This window comes from Magallana gigas, chromosome 10 (assembly GCF_963853765.1).
Source record: "Magallana gigas chromosome 10, xbMagGiga1.1, whole genome shotgun sequence".
NCBI classification, from domain to species: domain Eukaryota; kingdom Metazoa; phylum Mollusca; class Bivalvia; order Ostreida; family Ostreidae; genus Magallana; species Magallana gigas.
In genome coordinates, this window is record NC_088862.1 from 18,195,938 (window position 1) to 18,211,678 (window position 15,741).

Genomic DNA, 15,741 nt, shown 5'->3' on the forward strand with positions numbered 1-15,741 from the left:
GAATAAAAGCAGTTAAAAACAACTAACTACAAAGAGGATGTATATGATTAATATAATAATTAAATATAAAAACGAAGAAATAAGGTAGATTTGTAAACATATTAATTTATTTCCTATATATAGAACAGTAATATAACTACGTATACACAACATCAAAGGTACTGTACTTAAAGGCCGAACATTTTACAAACGCCCCCTTTTTTACCTGTACAAACTTCAAAATGATGCCGCTTGTCAATCAAGTTTGAAACAATAGCACCCAGTTTGATTGACGTGATCGTCCGAGCGTGATCTGGCCAGGTCCGCGGATTTCTGTTTACTAGCAATTAACAACGGTATCTTTGATATCTTCCGTCATGTATTAAAAAGGGGGAATTGAAAATTGATTTTTAAACATTACCAGTATTAAAATTGATTATGAAAATTAATTATTCAGTGATTGAAAATACGCACAATTTTTATTTGAATTATGTTGAATGTGTGTGACCTAATAAATTCCACGAAAATGCATTGACAGCTCCAAAACATATAACATTTTCTTTTTACAACAAACGTACACTGTGCTAGTGCTACTAAAGCTATATTTACTGGTAATTCACTCAGTTGGAAGTTGGTGCATGTTAACGTCTCTCCATGGAAAACGAACTCCATTAATTGTCGACGTATAATGGCTGTCTTTATATTCCACATTCTTACTGATCGTATGGTTTTCTTATACTATTATAATTGTTAAAATTAAGTTTTTAAACAATGTCAAGTGCTAAACACAATGTACTGAGTTATGCTTTTATAGCAGAATTAATTTACTGCATTTTTTCAATTGTGCTTTACACACTTGTGCTTAGAGAAAATTCGGACGACACATACCATTTCCGTATAAAATTGCTTGGTATGGTCATTAGAACAATAAGATATTTAAACTAAGACCAATTCTGACTAATTCTTTATTTCCTGTGTATTAATTTGCCTCCTGTGTATAGTGGTTAGCAGCGTTCACGACCACGGTAGACTGCAAGCCCCGGAGGCTTTCACACCTCTAATAATTAAGCCCCGCCCTCACCTGGGATTTACCACCCGGTAAAAATGTTCGGCCTTTAAGCATGTGTTATCCAGTGTGTACCTTGTTTTAATTGCTAAAACAACAAGATGACAGTGGGGTATTCCTAGTATACATGGAAGGGGCTACCAGGTGCTATTAGACGGTGTATTACCAATTGCAATTCAATTTATTCTCTCAAACCATTATCATACAATGGTACATGAGGTACAATAACATATTTACATTAAATTGTGATGTCAAGGGTCTAATAAATTATATATATACAGGAATCACCGAGTCGTTTGACCCAATCTGCTTTTACTGTGGGGATTCTCAATTGGAAACAAACAGGGACATAGAAAAGTTAAAAGAAAATTTTGCTATTGTGCGCCCTGTTTGTTCAAGTTGCTACAAATAAAGGAATGCAGCCAGCCACAAGAAATGCTAAAAAAACAAAACGACAAAGGACAAATTAAACTTATATTATGTAAAGTACAAGCAAAAAATATGTAATTTGGATCAATAAAAGTTTGCTCAGAGTTTTTTTTTTGTTTTTTTCCTCCTCCTACCCAATTTTTTTACAAAAAAATCCGTAAAACTAAAAATTAAATTTCTCTCGCCTAAATTATAATACAACATAGTATTACATGTGTTAGTAAGCATAAGTAAGTAAGAGAAAAAAAAATAGTAATAATACAAAAAGTGGTAGAAAAAAAAAATAGATCATCATATAAAAATTTAATACAATGTACACATAGAAGGGGTGAGGTACTAATTATGAGGAGGTTAATGAAGAGACCTTGTCAACACATGGGCTTCCCAATGTCACTTTTTCTTGCGACTTCAAGAAAACAACTGCGAAGACAACATGAGCGGTAAATAAAATATATTTTTTACATTATAAACACATATATTTAAAATAACAAATTTGAAAAGAAAGTAAATATGTAATTACTATGCATATATTAATTGTTTGTAGATTTATAAAGTTCACTTGAATCCCCTATAAAATAATATCTACATGTATAATTATGAATTACCATTATACTCTGAGACGTCGCGCACAGTGTTGGTGTTAATTTCGGTAACGTAAAAAACCCGTCAAAAACGTCATTTTCACTCATCATTATCATAACTTAATTAATAATACATTTCATTAACCACAACATACAAATAAATTAAAAAAATAAGACCTTTAAGTTTATTTTTTTTCCACATGTAAGAGATTTTATATTTCAAAACTGTTATATAAATAAATATTTCTAAGAAATATCAATGTTCAAAAGCATGTGATTCGCTCACAGCTTTCAATTCTTATTTCTAAATTCTTAAATGAACTTCCTATATTTTAAAGAATAGCTCTTGATTCAAAAATGATATACAAAACTCCTTCATTCCTGAGTCTGTTCTACCCTTCTATGTTTCCTTTTTTCTTCATTAATGTTAATTCGTAGTGTAGCAGTCAAAGATCCCGTTGAAATAATCAAAATACATGTTCATCGTCACATCACGTTTAAGTCCTTGCGTCATTTTACGTACCCGTGACATTTAATGTTGACATCATTTTTTTCCTGAAAATCAATTATTTTTATTCGCAATGCTTGTATATTTGGCATCAAATTGTTTGGGAGAAAAAGCACATTTCTAACTGCGATTCATTTTTGTGAATTTTCTGCGCGACTTTTTAAAAGAAGTTTCTAAGTTACTTTCTCTTTCATTGCTTATGTAGTTTAATAATGTGTTTTTATGAAAGTGTGACATTTCATGTTGACATTCTAAATTGTTTCTATTAAGAAAATTTGCGGACACGTTTGCTTCTTTTTAATGGCTATACAACTTATGAAAATGCACATTCTAAAATGATTTCTATTATTATGAAATATAGCCACCATTTTTTAAAATGGGCATGCACTCAATACTTGTGATCGCCATGCTACGCATAACGTTCGACTGTGAAATGTATCTCTTGTGACACGTGTCTTGAATAAACTCCAGCATATCGAATTTTTTTTTATCATTGAAAATTAAATTATTATAAAATATATATTACGAAAATTTTACACAGAAACAATTTCTCTTTATTAAAAAAGTCATATATTTAAAAAAAAACTTCAATAAATCATTGCAAGTTCCTGAATCACAATTTATATTCTGGCAATTAACTCATCTTGCCCTGGCCATTTTCGAGGTTTTTTTACGCATCTACAACTCCATTCTGGGAATTCTTTGATCCGGCGTCGATTCCTGGCATTGATTACGTCAAAAACGTTATGACGTATATATCTGTTACATTATCAAAATAATTAGTCCACCAAAAATTTCTCTCCCAAAATGAAAGTTCACCGAGATAATGTAGTTTATTTGAGATATATACCCAAAAAGTGTTACCTATCTACATGCCATTTCTAGAAAAAATTTCAGGTTTTAACACCGATTTATGAAATATAAAAAAAAATTCCTACATTTTAATATTACATGTTTTGTTGAAGTCCGTATACATTCGAACAGATCGGTATATAAAATTACATATGTCCAAATTTTTGTTTTAAAAAATACTCAAATACTGTGCGCGCACCCTGAAAGGACATTTTAACACCAACACCGTGCGCGACGTCTGACTATTTATGGAATATTTATGAAATATTTTAATTTTATGACCAAGGCACCACATCAATTGATTATTTTTAAATAGCTGACAATTATTAAAATAGAGCATATTAAATAAAAAAGAGTTTATATACTTTAAATATATACAATTTTAAATATAAAGTTTATACTTGATTCCCATATCTACATGTATGATTAATATGAAACTTATTAAGACATCACCAATAGATTCTTACTATTTATTGAGTATTTATGAAATATTTAAATATCTTAATTATATGATCAAGGCACTATGCAATATTTCTAGTTTAAGATCACTAAAAATAGGAAAATATATAAATTTACACTGTATAACCCAACTTTCAATGCTACTGAATTTACACGTCTTGTAAATCATTGTATTAACTTTCTACAATCAATTATACTTTTGGAAAAATACATGAAATTTCAAAACTATTCAACAATCAATGAAAATATGTTGAAAACAACTGATTCTCAATCTTCTATCTAGGAAGTTAGTCGTATACATTGTGTAATCATTTTTTTTTCTTCAAAAATGTGTGTCTTGGAACAAAGAGATAAATGAATACTATGCAAATGCCGAATTCACCAGATGCCGAGTTTACCAGGTGCCAATTTTACCAGGTGCCGAGTTTACCGGGGGCCACACTAACTTGAATATGAATAAGACAACGACCATTTAAATATTCAATGTCATATTTTCCCTACAGATGTACAACAGTAGAGTTCGTTATTTGTAATCTCGGTTGTTGTAGTTGTTTTTTTTCTGTATTATCTCGCTATGTATACAGTACCTTCATCCGATCACGCATGAATCAACAAAGAAAGCATTTCGATTAAATATCATCTTTGTCTTTGATTCACGTGTCTTTGATATTCAATCTATTATGCATGACAAACATGCATGTATCGTTTTAGTTTATGTAAATGTAACTTGTAATTTGCAAGAACTGATGATATGCATTATCCGGATATGTTTACCCAATCAAATGAGGCGTTAAAATCAGAATTAAATTATTAATATATGCATGTGGGATATGAAAAATGATATGCATTATCCGGATATGCAAATTTATCTACTTATTGGTTTTTCAGTTTACTAGTGTTATCCTACTTCCTGTGACAAAAAATTAGTAAACATTGGATTATCAGTGGTTTATCAATTAATTGTGCATCTTTTAATCACTCTTGAGTGTTCTAAAAGTTTAACCCTTGTATTTACTTCAGTAACATAACACATTACACGGTTATTCGCTCTTTGTGTTTGTGGAATCCATCGTGACGTCATAACGTAAACAGTTCAGAACGGAAATGTAGGACAGTCAAGTACTTTTGTGTTGACAGCTGAGTTCTCTACAAAGATGTCCTACGAAGAGTCAGAGATTTACACGGACAGTTATTCCCGGGAAACAGAGAATATGTTCCGGGAATTGTTGAGTCCGATCGAGCCCCTAATTATGAAGATCCAGTCGTTGTTGGTTTGGGAGAAGCCCAGTAGAAGTGCAATTATGTTTCTTATCGTTCATGGAATATTTTGGTAAGATTTTTGCTATAGGCCTTACGGTATAACCAGTATGATTAATTTATTCCTTAAAATATTAAAGTTACCGAGCGATATGATGACATAACTTTTGGACAGTTGGGGAACGTGTAGAAGTACACACATCATTAGGGTATAAATCTGATGGCAGCTAGAGTTCTATGATTTCAAACCATTTGGTTGGTAAAACAGCTAGTCTATGAAATATAAAGGTAGATATTGTAAAACACATGAGTGTTTTTAATTAATTGGAATAGTTAATTACTTTCATTCATAATGGTGTGCCATTCCCATTTATAACATTTAATTTCGATAAATAGTGTGTAATGTTTGTTTATGTTTATCGTGTTTGTACTATTTATAGATATGTTAATGAGAATGCACTGTTGTAGTAATAAAAAGAGTGCATTACTCTTTATGCAATCTGCTATTGTTATAGAAAAACAACTGTGACAAGATTAGCTTTTTTTGATGGGTGGATCTCTTTTTAGAGTGTTTTAAATGCAAAGGCTTTTCTTTTAAGTGCTTTCTTTTTTAAAAGTGTGACACCTTTTAATGAAATTGCTCACAAGGATTTTGTATGAGTTTACAGTTATAAAAAAATGATAAATGGTAACTGTGTTTGTAAACTGTCGTTTATTATTGCCCGACCTAATTTATTTGTATTTTAAAAATGTTAAAAATAATTTGATTGTCAAAATTTTACATTTTAAAAACAATAGCAAAAAATTTACTCATACTGATGTTCATGCCTCTTTTTCAGGTTTATAGCTAAGAATGGATGTCAGTTTTATTTCTGCATCAGTTCCATTGCTGCCCTCATGTTTTTTGTTTACACATGGAGGAAATGGATTTGGCCAGAAATCAGAGGTTCTTGTTATTTATTGGCTCTTTATTGATTTATTCATACAATTGAATTAATTAAATCCATTTTCTCAATGATAATATTGTGACTTCCCAATCAATCAGAATCTGTTTGTAATTTATTGTACAAACAAAAAGACTGAATATTAACTAAAGAGGAAGTTGTAAAAGCTATATTATTACTTTCATGTTTTTTGTTTGTTTTAGTTCCTCCTCCAATACCTGAAGATACAGATGGGTAAATATTGATTTTTTTTTCATAATCCAGCTCAAATATTGATGTGGTTGTAATGGAAGGACATTGTTGCATTTCACACACATAACAAGCATTTTAATAATGCTCCATTGCATTTTTTCCCCAAAAAATCATTGTACTTCATGACTCATTTGTTGCATATAAGGCATATATTTTAAAACAATTTTTTTTTAATTAGTAAATTTATGTAATTCTGTTTTCTTCCACCTTTCCCAATGGATGAGTTCTACATCCACTTGACAATTAGTTTCAACAGTCATTCATCAGAACATACTGAGATCATGTCTGTATCTAAGCTTATACATGTAGGTACATATACAGCTTATAGAACAACTGTTCCTCCATTGAATCCAGCTGGCATGGTAGTTCTTTGTTACCCAAGTCAATCACTTGTCCACATGTCAGACATACAACAAGGCACTATCTGACTATCAATACAAAGCAAAAATTCTGCCAATACCAATAGCTATGGGTGATATTAGTTTCTTTTGATTTAAAGCTGCCCTACTTACTTAAAGCTGAACACCGCTCGTAAATAGGCACCGATTTTGTTACACCCAATTGCACACCTGAACCTCGTGGCCAACATGTTGTATTCCTTTCGTGGTCTTTAGATTTTATGCATTTTTTCTTATCTTATGTTCATTTTCTGTTCGGAAATAATGCATTGACCAATTTATTTGATGTTAGTATTCTCCTGGCTTCAAAAAGGTGCGTAAAATTTGATAATTTCATCGCGACCGAGTAATACGGCAAGGCAGAATGTGCGTCCTCACATGTGAGACCTCTACAGCGAAGTACTTTGAACTGTTTAGAGGTCTGTCCCTTATATAAGGGTTGCAGGGACAGCAGTGATTAAAGAGAAATATGGCGGACAGTGCCTATTTACGAGCGGTGTTCAGCTTTAAACATGCAAAATTTAATTAGTACAATTGTTAGAGTATATTAATATGAAAATGTACAATTACATGTAGATGATACTGTACATTATCTTTTAAGGACCCCCTGTATGGGCTAAAATACACTCCACTTACTATACATTCCTCAGGCTCTGGAGCTATAAAACTTTGACATGTTAACTTTTGATGTGTTTCACATAGTTATGATGAAGTATAATATTACTTTAAAAGCTACATTTGTAAAAATGAGACAGAGATCAAACATGAGCACATCTATTCATTAAGTTTTACAGTAGTGAGGTCTGGTTGTACTGGACTGCTTTAATCTTTCCCTTGAATTCTTACCAATATCAAGCCAGACTATTAACCTTTGGCCTCTAATTTGACCCATGTATATTCTTAGATCATCTACTATCGACTTCTCTATTTGACCAATTATTAGACCCACAAGCTTTGTTCTCAGTATTTGACCTATTTTGTAGATGGACCCCTGTACATGTTCGGCTGCTGAGCGTTCCGGAGATTTGTCAACACCTGGCCAATCTGTGGATATTTATGTCAAACAACATCAGCTGTTGGCTAGCATTCAGACAGGATCACCATTTCTTGGTTTGTATAAATGGAACTTTCGAACTCTTGAGAATACAATGTATTTAAGTATACAGAAGTTAAAAATGTATGAAAATGTATAAAAATTACTGACATTAATTGGAACCTCATTAGTATCTACATCTAAAGATAATTAAATTGAATAGTCAAAAACTATGCAGTGCTTTGGATTAGAAAAACTGTACTCTTATATTGCAATGGGTGGTACACATTATGTACTGTACATGCAGAAAAGATCCTGTATCAGTTGGTATCGCATGAATTAGCTAAAAATGTAGACTAATTACTCCTTGCTTTGTATAGTACATGGACAACACGTCAATATTTAGAGCATGTACAGAATCCAAGACTTGACTGTTCTATATATTTTATCTTAAAAGATACAAGTACTCACATTTACTTGCGATTTCTGGCTAATAAATGTACAAAAATCTACACACTTAATTAAAAAAACTAACCATGCTGCCAAATCTTATTCTATTTCAATTTTTTTTTATTGAATAAATTATTATGTTGCTAAATGTTTGAATACTACAGTAATAAAGTACAGTTAATTTACAATACATTCACTGATTTGTCCGTCGTACATGAACAGTATCTTTTATTTCCAGTTCACCTCTCTGAACTGTTCTTTCTTGCTGTTGTTTGCTGCCTTTGGACGACTGATATCTGGAGTGACCCTGACCTACATTATAGGTAGGTGTGCTGCGTCAACCAATCAAGTGTGTGCATTGCATTTTACAGTCCAGTAAAGGTGTTGGTAGTATTGCTCATGGCACTGTAGAAAAAACTGGTTTTTTTTAATATATATCTGAAATTATAGTTTAAGACTAGGATTAGGAGAACTGTTTCAGTCTCTCTTTCTGATCTCTCTCTCTCTCTCTCTCTCTCTCTCACAGTTTCCATAATGTTCATTTTTACAATTACATGTTTCATGTTTCTCCCCTTCTCTAAGTAATGTTCAAGCACTTGTTGAAATGTTAAAAAAGGTTCTGTTTGAAAATCTGATGCTCTTTCAGATTTTGATTACCAGTACAAATGCATGTGTGTACCATTAGTTTCCATTTGTTGGTTCTCAATTACATGTACAATGTATCTGCCTTTCTTTCTGTGGTGATTTACAACATAACAGTTATCTGGCCTGAATCCACCGATGATTTACAATTACATGTATCTGGCCTTGTTTCAGTGATGTCCCTGATGTTGTGGCCCTGTGTCTTGTACAACAACTTGTTCCAGAAGATCTACATGGCGCTGGAGCCGTTACTGATGAGGCTGGACTACACACTCAAAATCAGGCCCTGGATTTGGCGCAGTTAGTATTGATTTCAGAAGAAAAGGAATTACCGTATTCCTTGAGTATTATGAAGTTATCAAATATGGTCAGGGTGATCAGATCCTGGGACCAATAGATTTGATCATGCCCGACCGTATTTGATAACTTCGGAATATTCAAGAATGATTTCTTATAATTTATAATTACCGGTATATGATTTTTAGTAATTGTACGATTAAATTTTAAAGTAGTCATTGATGAAATGTACAGTGTATTGTTATATTGTTATTAAAAGTGTCCCACTCAAATATACTGTGAGCTCTTTTGGTTAATACTCGATTAACTTGTTATGTGTCAAGTTTGTTATGTGTCTTTATTTATGTAAGTGTATGTATCCACAGGTACCATTGAAAGCTTGTTTGATAAATATTTTGTGCTTGTTCTAATGTTAATACTGGTACCTTCTTCAATGCGAGTATCTTATCTCTGTATTTAGTATAGCCCTGTGTTGAAATTTTCTTCTCTTCAGTATAATAATAATTTTTTTTCTTACAGTTTAATGTTAATAGTTTCACATATTGATCTAATATTTCTCCCATTCTAGTTTTTGTCATTTTTCTTTTTAACCCTAAATTTCTCTTTAATCTTAACGATTATTAAGAGAGAAAAATGAAGTTGATAAATTGTCTGGAATTTGAAAACTGGTAAATCTGACTTATTTTTATCATTTATACATTTATTATAACCCTGTCACTCTATTTTTTTTTTTTAGATCAGCAGGCTCGGAAAACCGCAAATTTCGGCAGTATTGGGACATCAACAACTCGAGACTCGGACAGTGAGTCTGAGGAACTCATGCCAACTCGCGACCCCAAGGTCACGGCAGCACTCGCCCGGGCCATCACAGACTCGGAGGACGAGGGGATGGGGGTGCCAGATATCCCCACCCCCAGGCTGTCAAAGGAATCCTCCATCAACCACAGTGACGAACATGCAGACTTTTGTAAGGAGTTTTAAGAGTTTTGATTTATACATGTACATGTAGTTTAAATAGATAGTTTGTTCCTATAACCTATAAGGTTATATATAAATTTATATACTAAAGTCCTTTTACTTCAATATAACATGCCTGGAAATATCTGGACAGTTAGCTAGCATTGAACTATTCTTAATGACAGTGAGGTATGTACATGACGATCTATTCTGGTTCATTTTTGCAATGATCTTCATTTCATGCTGATATAATGTCATTTGCAGTGTGACACAAAAACTTAAAATACAGATCTTTCTTCTTTAGCAAAAATCCTTAAATATATGTATGCAGTGGTTTATCTCCATGGGTAAATGATTTGATGGTGCATGTATCACCAAAGTTAAATCTAGTATGATAGTCTTATTGAAAACATAGACTAAGAATATCTATCGTACTTATATATGGATCAAATGGTAATTTTGATGTCAAATTTATTTTTGGGAGTTGATTTTAATCAACTCTCCTATGCAGTTACTCAGACAAACCGAAAGTGAAACAATGTTTGGACCTCAGTACAAATCATTGCTGCTGACAAGATTTAGTTCTTGAAAATAATTGATTAATTCGATGTAATATATGCTAAAGCGTTGTTTTTCAAGGAAACGTATTTATCAATACCTTGAAAATAGTCAGATTTTAAATGGTACGAACAATTTAAATATTTTTTGTAGTCGTGTGTATTCCTACGCCAGAGTTCAATATACTCTCGTTCAACTCGACGCTCGCCTGTCTCCTAAATCCTTGTCAGAGATTTACGGTGTCAGCCGAGCGTTTGGTTGAACGAGAATAGAGTTCAATATTGCTTGGATCCATACAATTTTCGAGAAATATTTCTATTACTGATACATAGTTTAATTGAATTATTTTTATCTTCAAATATTATTTAACATGAATCATATGGTGGTTTCTCGACATTCTTGTCGAAAAAGTCCAAAAATTCATATTATAAAAATGTGCGTAATTCAAATTAGAAACTACATGTAACTGTCATGCAAAGTAACATATCATTGATTTTCAAATAAATAAACATCGACAAAATCAACTCCCGTCAGTTCTTCAGTACTTTGATTCTTCTTGCAGCAGATAACTCAGACATTGAATCAGAGTTTGCCAGGGGTTTGGGCCAGATGCCTTCTTTAGAAGACCAATTGTCAGATGAAGAAGCGACCCCCTCAAAGCCCAGAAAAAAGAAGGAGAAGATTCAGTTTGTGTCCTCTCATTTCGGAGATTCAACAGATGATGAAGTAGAGGATACAAGACTAGTGAGGGGCATGAGGTTCCCAGACTTACAAGACTTGTCATTGGTTGAAAATTCAGCTGGAATTCGAGAAACAGCCAATCAGATTGTTTCTTCTGTGATGGGAAATGCTTTGTCAGGAATCAAAAACTTGGCTGGTGGTAACAACAAGGATTCAGATGCCGTTGATGGAACAGAGGTTAAAGTTCAAAGTTCATCACCCCAGCAAGAAGCTTCTGATGCCAGTGACCTTGATAATGATATTGCAGAAGAGTTTGATTTTTTGGAGGAATATGATGTTGAGCAAAGTTAGTGACAGGCATTTATGGAAAAATGATAATTAATCTGTGATGAAACAGTTCTTGCTGCTCTGCATAGGGGAATCTCATTGGTGAATGATAATTTATATTGAAGTTTTCAATTGCCATGCATTTGCCAGCAAGGTCAATTTATTCTACTAAAATATCACCTCGAAACTGTACTGTTCAAAAATCTGCAGCAACAAATGAATTTGTAACTGGTCTTGAACCCTGTGTTTAGTACACAGGTTTCTTACTTTAATTTCTTTTTAAATTGCCACTGTTGTATAAATGATATGTATGTATTAGATGAGTGGTTCAATATTCCATAATTTTACACAAATTCTGAATGTCTTCCTTTGGGATTATGCATTTTTGGCATTTCTTTTTAAAAAATGAATTCTAATATACCGGTATATATATGCATTTAGTACAAAGTTGTGTATGATTTATGTTTTTATTTTATCTTTTAATGCACTAATTTGATTTTTTTTTTAAAGTACTTTATTGGATACACAAAACAAGTGGGTATTAAGCTTGACATGGTACATTGTACATGTACAATGTATCTACATATTGTAACCTATCATCCATACTGTACTTGACTACTAAATTAATACATGTACTAATGTACTAATTTATTGAATTTCAATATAGTGCTAGGTAATGATTAATTATTAAATGTTGAAAATGTGTTATTATTTTTTTTTTGTTTCTTTTAAATTAGAACATTTTTTAAATTATACATTGTAAATTTTTTTTAAACCCAATTTTTTTTTCTCAAAATGTGATCAAACAGTGATGTTGAAATGTAAAATAGAATTGTTGTAATTGTGCCAATCGATGTGTGATTTTGTGAAGGGAAAAATACTTTACAAACACAGGTGTAATTCAATATGTACACAAAACTCAGAGAAACAAGTTCATTCACTAAGTCTGTGTGTGTTATCTGTTATTTATCTGCTTTTTGTACACGCATTTTTTCAAATAAAAATAGAATAATTTTTGCAATTTGAAGGTAGGTATACATGTCGGACCCTTATATTTTCTTGTACATATATACATATATCCAACCCCAAAATAACATAATTTTTTTTATCGTATAATGATTTTTATCTTCAAGTTTTTTTTTATTTTATTGAAAATAAAAGCAGTGGTGAACATTACATGTATACATTTGTACATGTACATTACTAATCTTTTTCATTATATATGTGTAACAATGCAAATATTTTTTGCTTGTTTTTTGTTTATTAAGGTAGCACTTTTTGCAAAGCTTATGCACAAAAATACAACTTTGAAGTACAATTGCACATGCAAGCTTGTTTTGATTGGAATAAATTTTTTGTTATTTACAGTTATATGAACAACATTACTTGTGTATGAAAAGATAAGCGATTCTCGTCATAAAATTTTTGTACCAGTAATTTCAAAAAGAAAAAAAAAATGATTATAATTTTAAAAAAAAACCAGGATACACAATAGATCATTCCAAACCATGTCTTGATATTTTAACAATTTTCTAAGTCGATGTACCAGTTACATGTATGATAGTAATAACTTTGAGGGTGAAAATATATACCAGCAATTATATATCCTGAGTGGTGATAGAAATTGCTATTGTTAATCTAGCATTTATTTAAAAGTATTACAGCGAATTACAGAAAACCGGTAGAGTTTTCAATAGCTTGTTGGATTGCTCAATAGGGTATTCAATTTGGTCAGCAAGGTATCACATTAGGTTTAAATCTAGGTCATGTGATTACTCAGGTATGACAGTGATAAAGTGAGTTAATCTAGTAAACATTTGCACATTTGGGCCTTTTTTGTTTCTCCCTGTTGTCCTACATTACTGCTATAAAAGTCTGAACTAATATGAAGCAGTCACAGCACAAAAATACTCTTAGTGCTGTATGTTGCACCAGGAATTGGGGAACCAAAATGTCTAATGATTTTTTGCAGGAAAAAAATATCTCCGTAATTCTTAAAGTTATGCTTTTCTCTTCTGTTTGTTTCTTCAGAAATGTCTTTTGAATTACATTTCTTGAAAAACAAAATTCAAATTACTCCAAGCAGAATTGATGCTCTATAGAATCCAGTGCTGTTCAGGTGAACATTCTTTTTAAAGGTCTATGAATAGAATAGCTAACAATAGGAGAGAGTGTTCTAGAGGTTTTCTTTGTGCCAAATGAATTGGTTGAGTGCAAAATAACAATCTACACTTGGGTAACCACAGGACCTAGATTTAAACCTGATGTGATACCTTGCTGACCAAATTGAATACCCTATTGAGCAATCCAACAAGCTATTGAAAACTCTACCGGTATTCTGTAATTCGCTGTAAAGCATTGTTTTATTGAAATTGTCAATTTCATAATTTTATTAGCCCCCCCCCCCCCTCCAAACACCATATCTAGATTATGAACCTATAAGACAGTACATGTATGTACCGTACATATCATATTCAAATATTTAGTATACTGGTATGTACTTACTAACATTTTTAAGTGACTCAATAGTTTGTTGTTTTATTTGAATGTTTTATCTTGATTTACCTGGATAAAACGTTGACTTTGTGATTCCCTGTATTGTGATTGTATAATAAACTCAGAGAATATAACTGTATCAAGTCTTTTGTGTTGTACATACATTATACAGCTCCATTTACCATTGTTAAGGGTATAAATTCTAGAGCTTCTTAGTTTCATTTCTGCTCAGTTCCTGTGGAAATCTATGAGATCTACAAATTAAATATGAATATAGATGTGATTTGAACAGTTTTTTTTTAAAGAGTGCCAACTGTTCCAACCAAGTTAGCAGTTTATTTTTTCTGTCAATTTTGATGAATTCTGCTTATAACTATAATGTAAAAGAAAAATATCCCAAAAAGTCATGCAGATTGACACTGCAAGATCCCGATACTTTTCCCAGTGGGAGTCCATAATGTTGTCTACCAGCTGGGAGGTCGGAGGCTCTTTTCAGAAACTTTACTTTGTGAGGGATCTGACCACAATACCCATTACAGTAGTCTTCGCAATGTACAAACATTAATTCTCTTAGCAAATCAATAAGTGTACCATACATTATGAGCAGAAACTGAGTTTTATTCATTGAATTCAATTGACATCAAATTCATCCAATCAAATTTTACTGTTTCTTTTATCTTCTCTAAATATTTTTTCTGCATGTCTTTGCTACCAATTTTCTAGTACATGTATAACCATTTTAAATTAGACAAATTAAGCATCTAAAGATGAAAAGATTTTTTTTAATTAATTTCTAATGTACTCTTAGCTGAAATTTCTTTAACTATTCTATTTTCTATATCTCCTAGTTCCTACATAACTAAAAAAAAAATTTGTTCCATTGAGTTTTGAGATACAAGACTTGACTGTATTAAATAATACTTCCGATAACCCTGTTTCCTCTCCAACATAACCCTGTTTCCTCTCCAACATAACCCTGTTTTCTATCCAACATAACCCTGTTTCCTCTCCAACATAACCCTGTTTTCTATCCACCATAACCTTGTTTTCTCTCCAACATAATATGTGACACAAGACTATGTGACCGGTATGATAAGAGTCACTGGGTTGTCCAGTCTGTGACTGTTAGAGTCTGTGTATTGCATGCACAAGTCTAGAGAAAGGGAAAGGAGAACAATTCAAACTTTTCAAAATCACAGTAGAGTGCAACTGTATACAGTGTTATTTTCGCCTTTTTACACAGTTTTACCCCGTCTTAAATTCGCCTAAACTCGCTTGTGTACTATAGCAATAACTTGTAACATTGGGATTCGCCCAGTCTTAAATTTGCCTGCTGACAACGAAGGCGAAATGGGCTAAAATAAAACGGGGGCGAATATTTCCCTGTTTACAGTAATTTTAAAAACAGGCTTCAGAATAACCACATCCCAGTTCACAAAACAAAATTATCAATTCTGACCCCTCCTGCTGTAAAAAAAATTCTGGATCCATGCATTTATTGGATCTCTGTGGTTAGAGTGTTAACTTTGCATTGTACCGGTACACCAGAGGCCGTGGGTTTGAATCCTGTTCGAG

At 32.2% G+C, this 15,741-nt stretch overlaps 1 protein-coding gene across 1 annotated transcript; it reads left to right on the forward strand.

Annotated features, from left to right (window-relative positions):
- Window positions 1–4,767: 4,767 nt before the first annotated feature.
- LOC105339525 (reticulophagy regulator 3) lies at window positions 4,768–14,305 on the forward strand. The gene is made up of 8 exons (XM_034452957.2): window positions 4,768–5,204; window positions 5,971–6,077; window positions 6,279–6,309; window positions 7,709–7,835; window positions 8,447–8,531; window positions 9,025–9,150; window positions 9,884–10,114; window positions 11,225–14,305. The coding sequence occupies exons 1-8, from the start codon at window positions 5,029–5,031 to the stop codon at window positions 11,692–11,694; spliced, it is 1,353 nt and encodes a 450-aa protein (XP_034308848.2). The 5' UTR covers window positions 4,768–5,028; the 3' UTR covers window positions 11,695–14,305.
- Window positions 14,306–15,741: the final 1,436 nt, after the last annotated feature.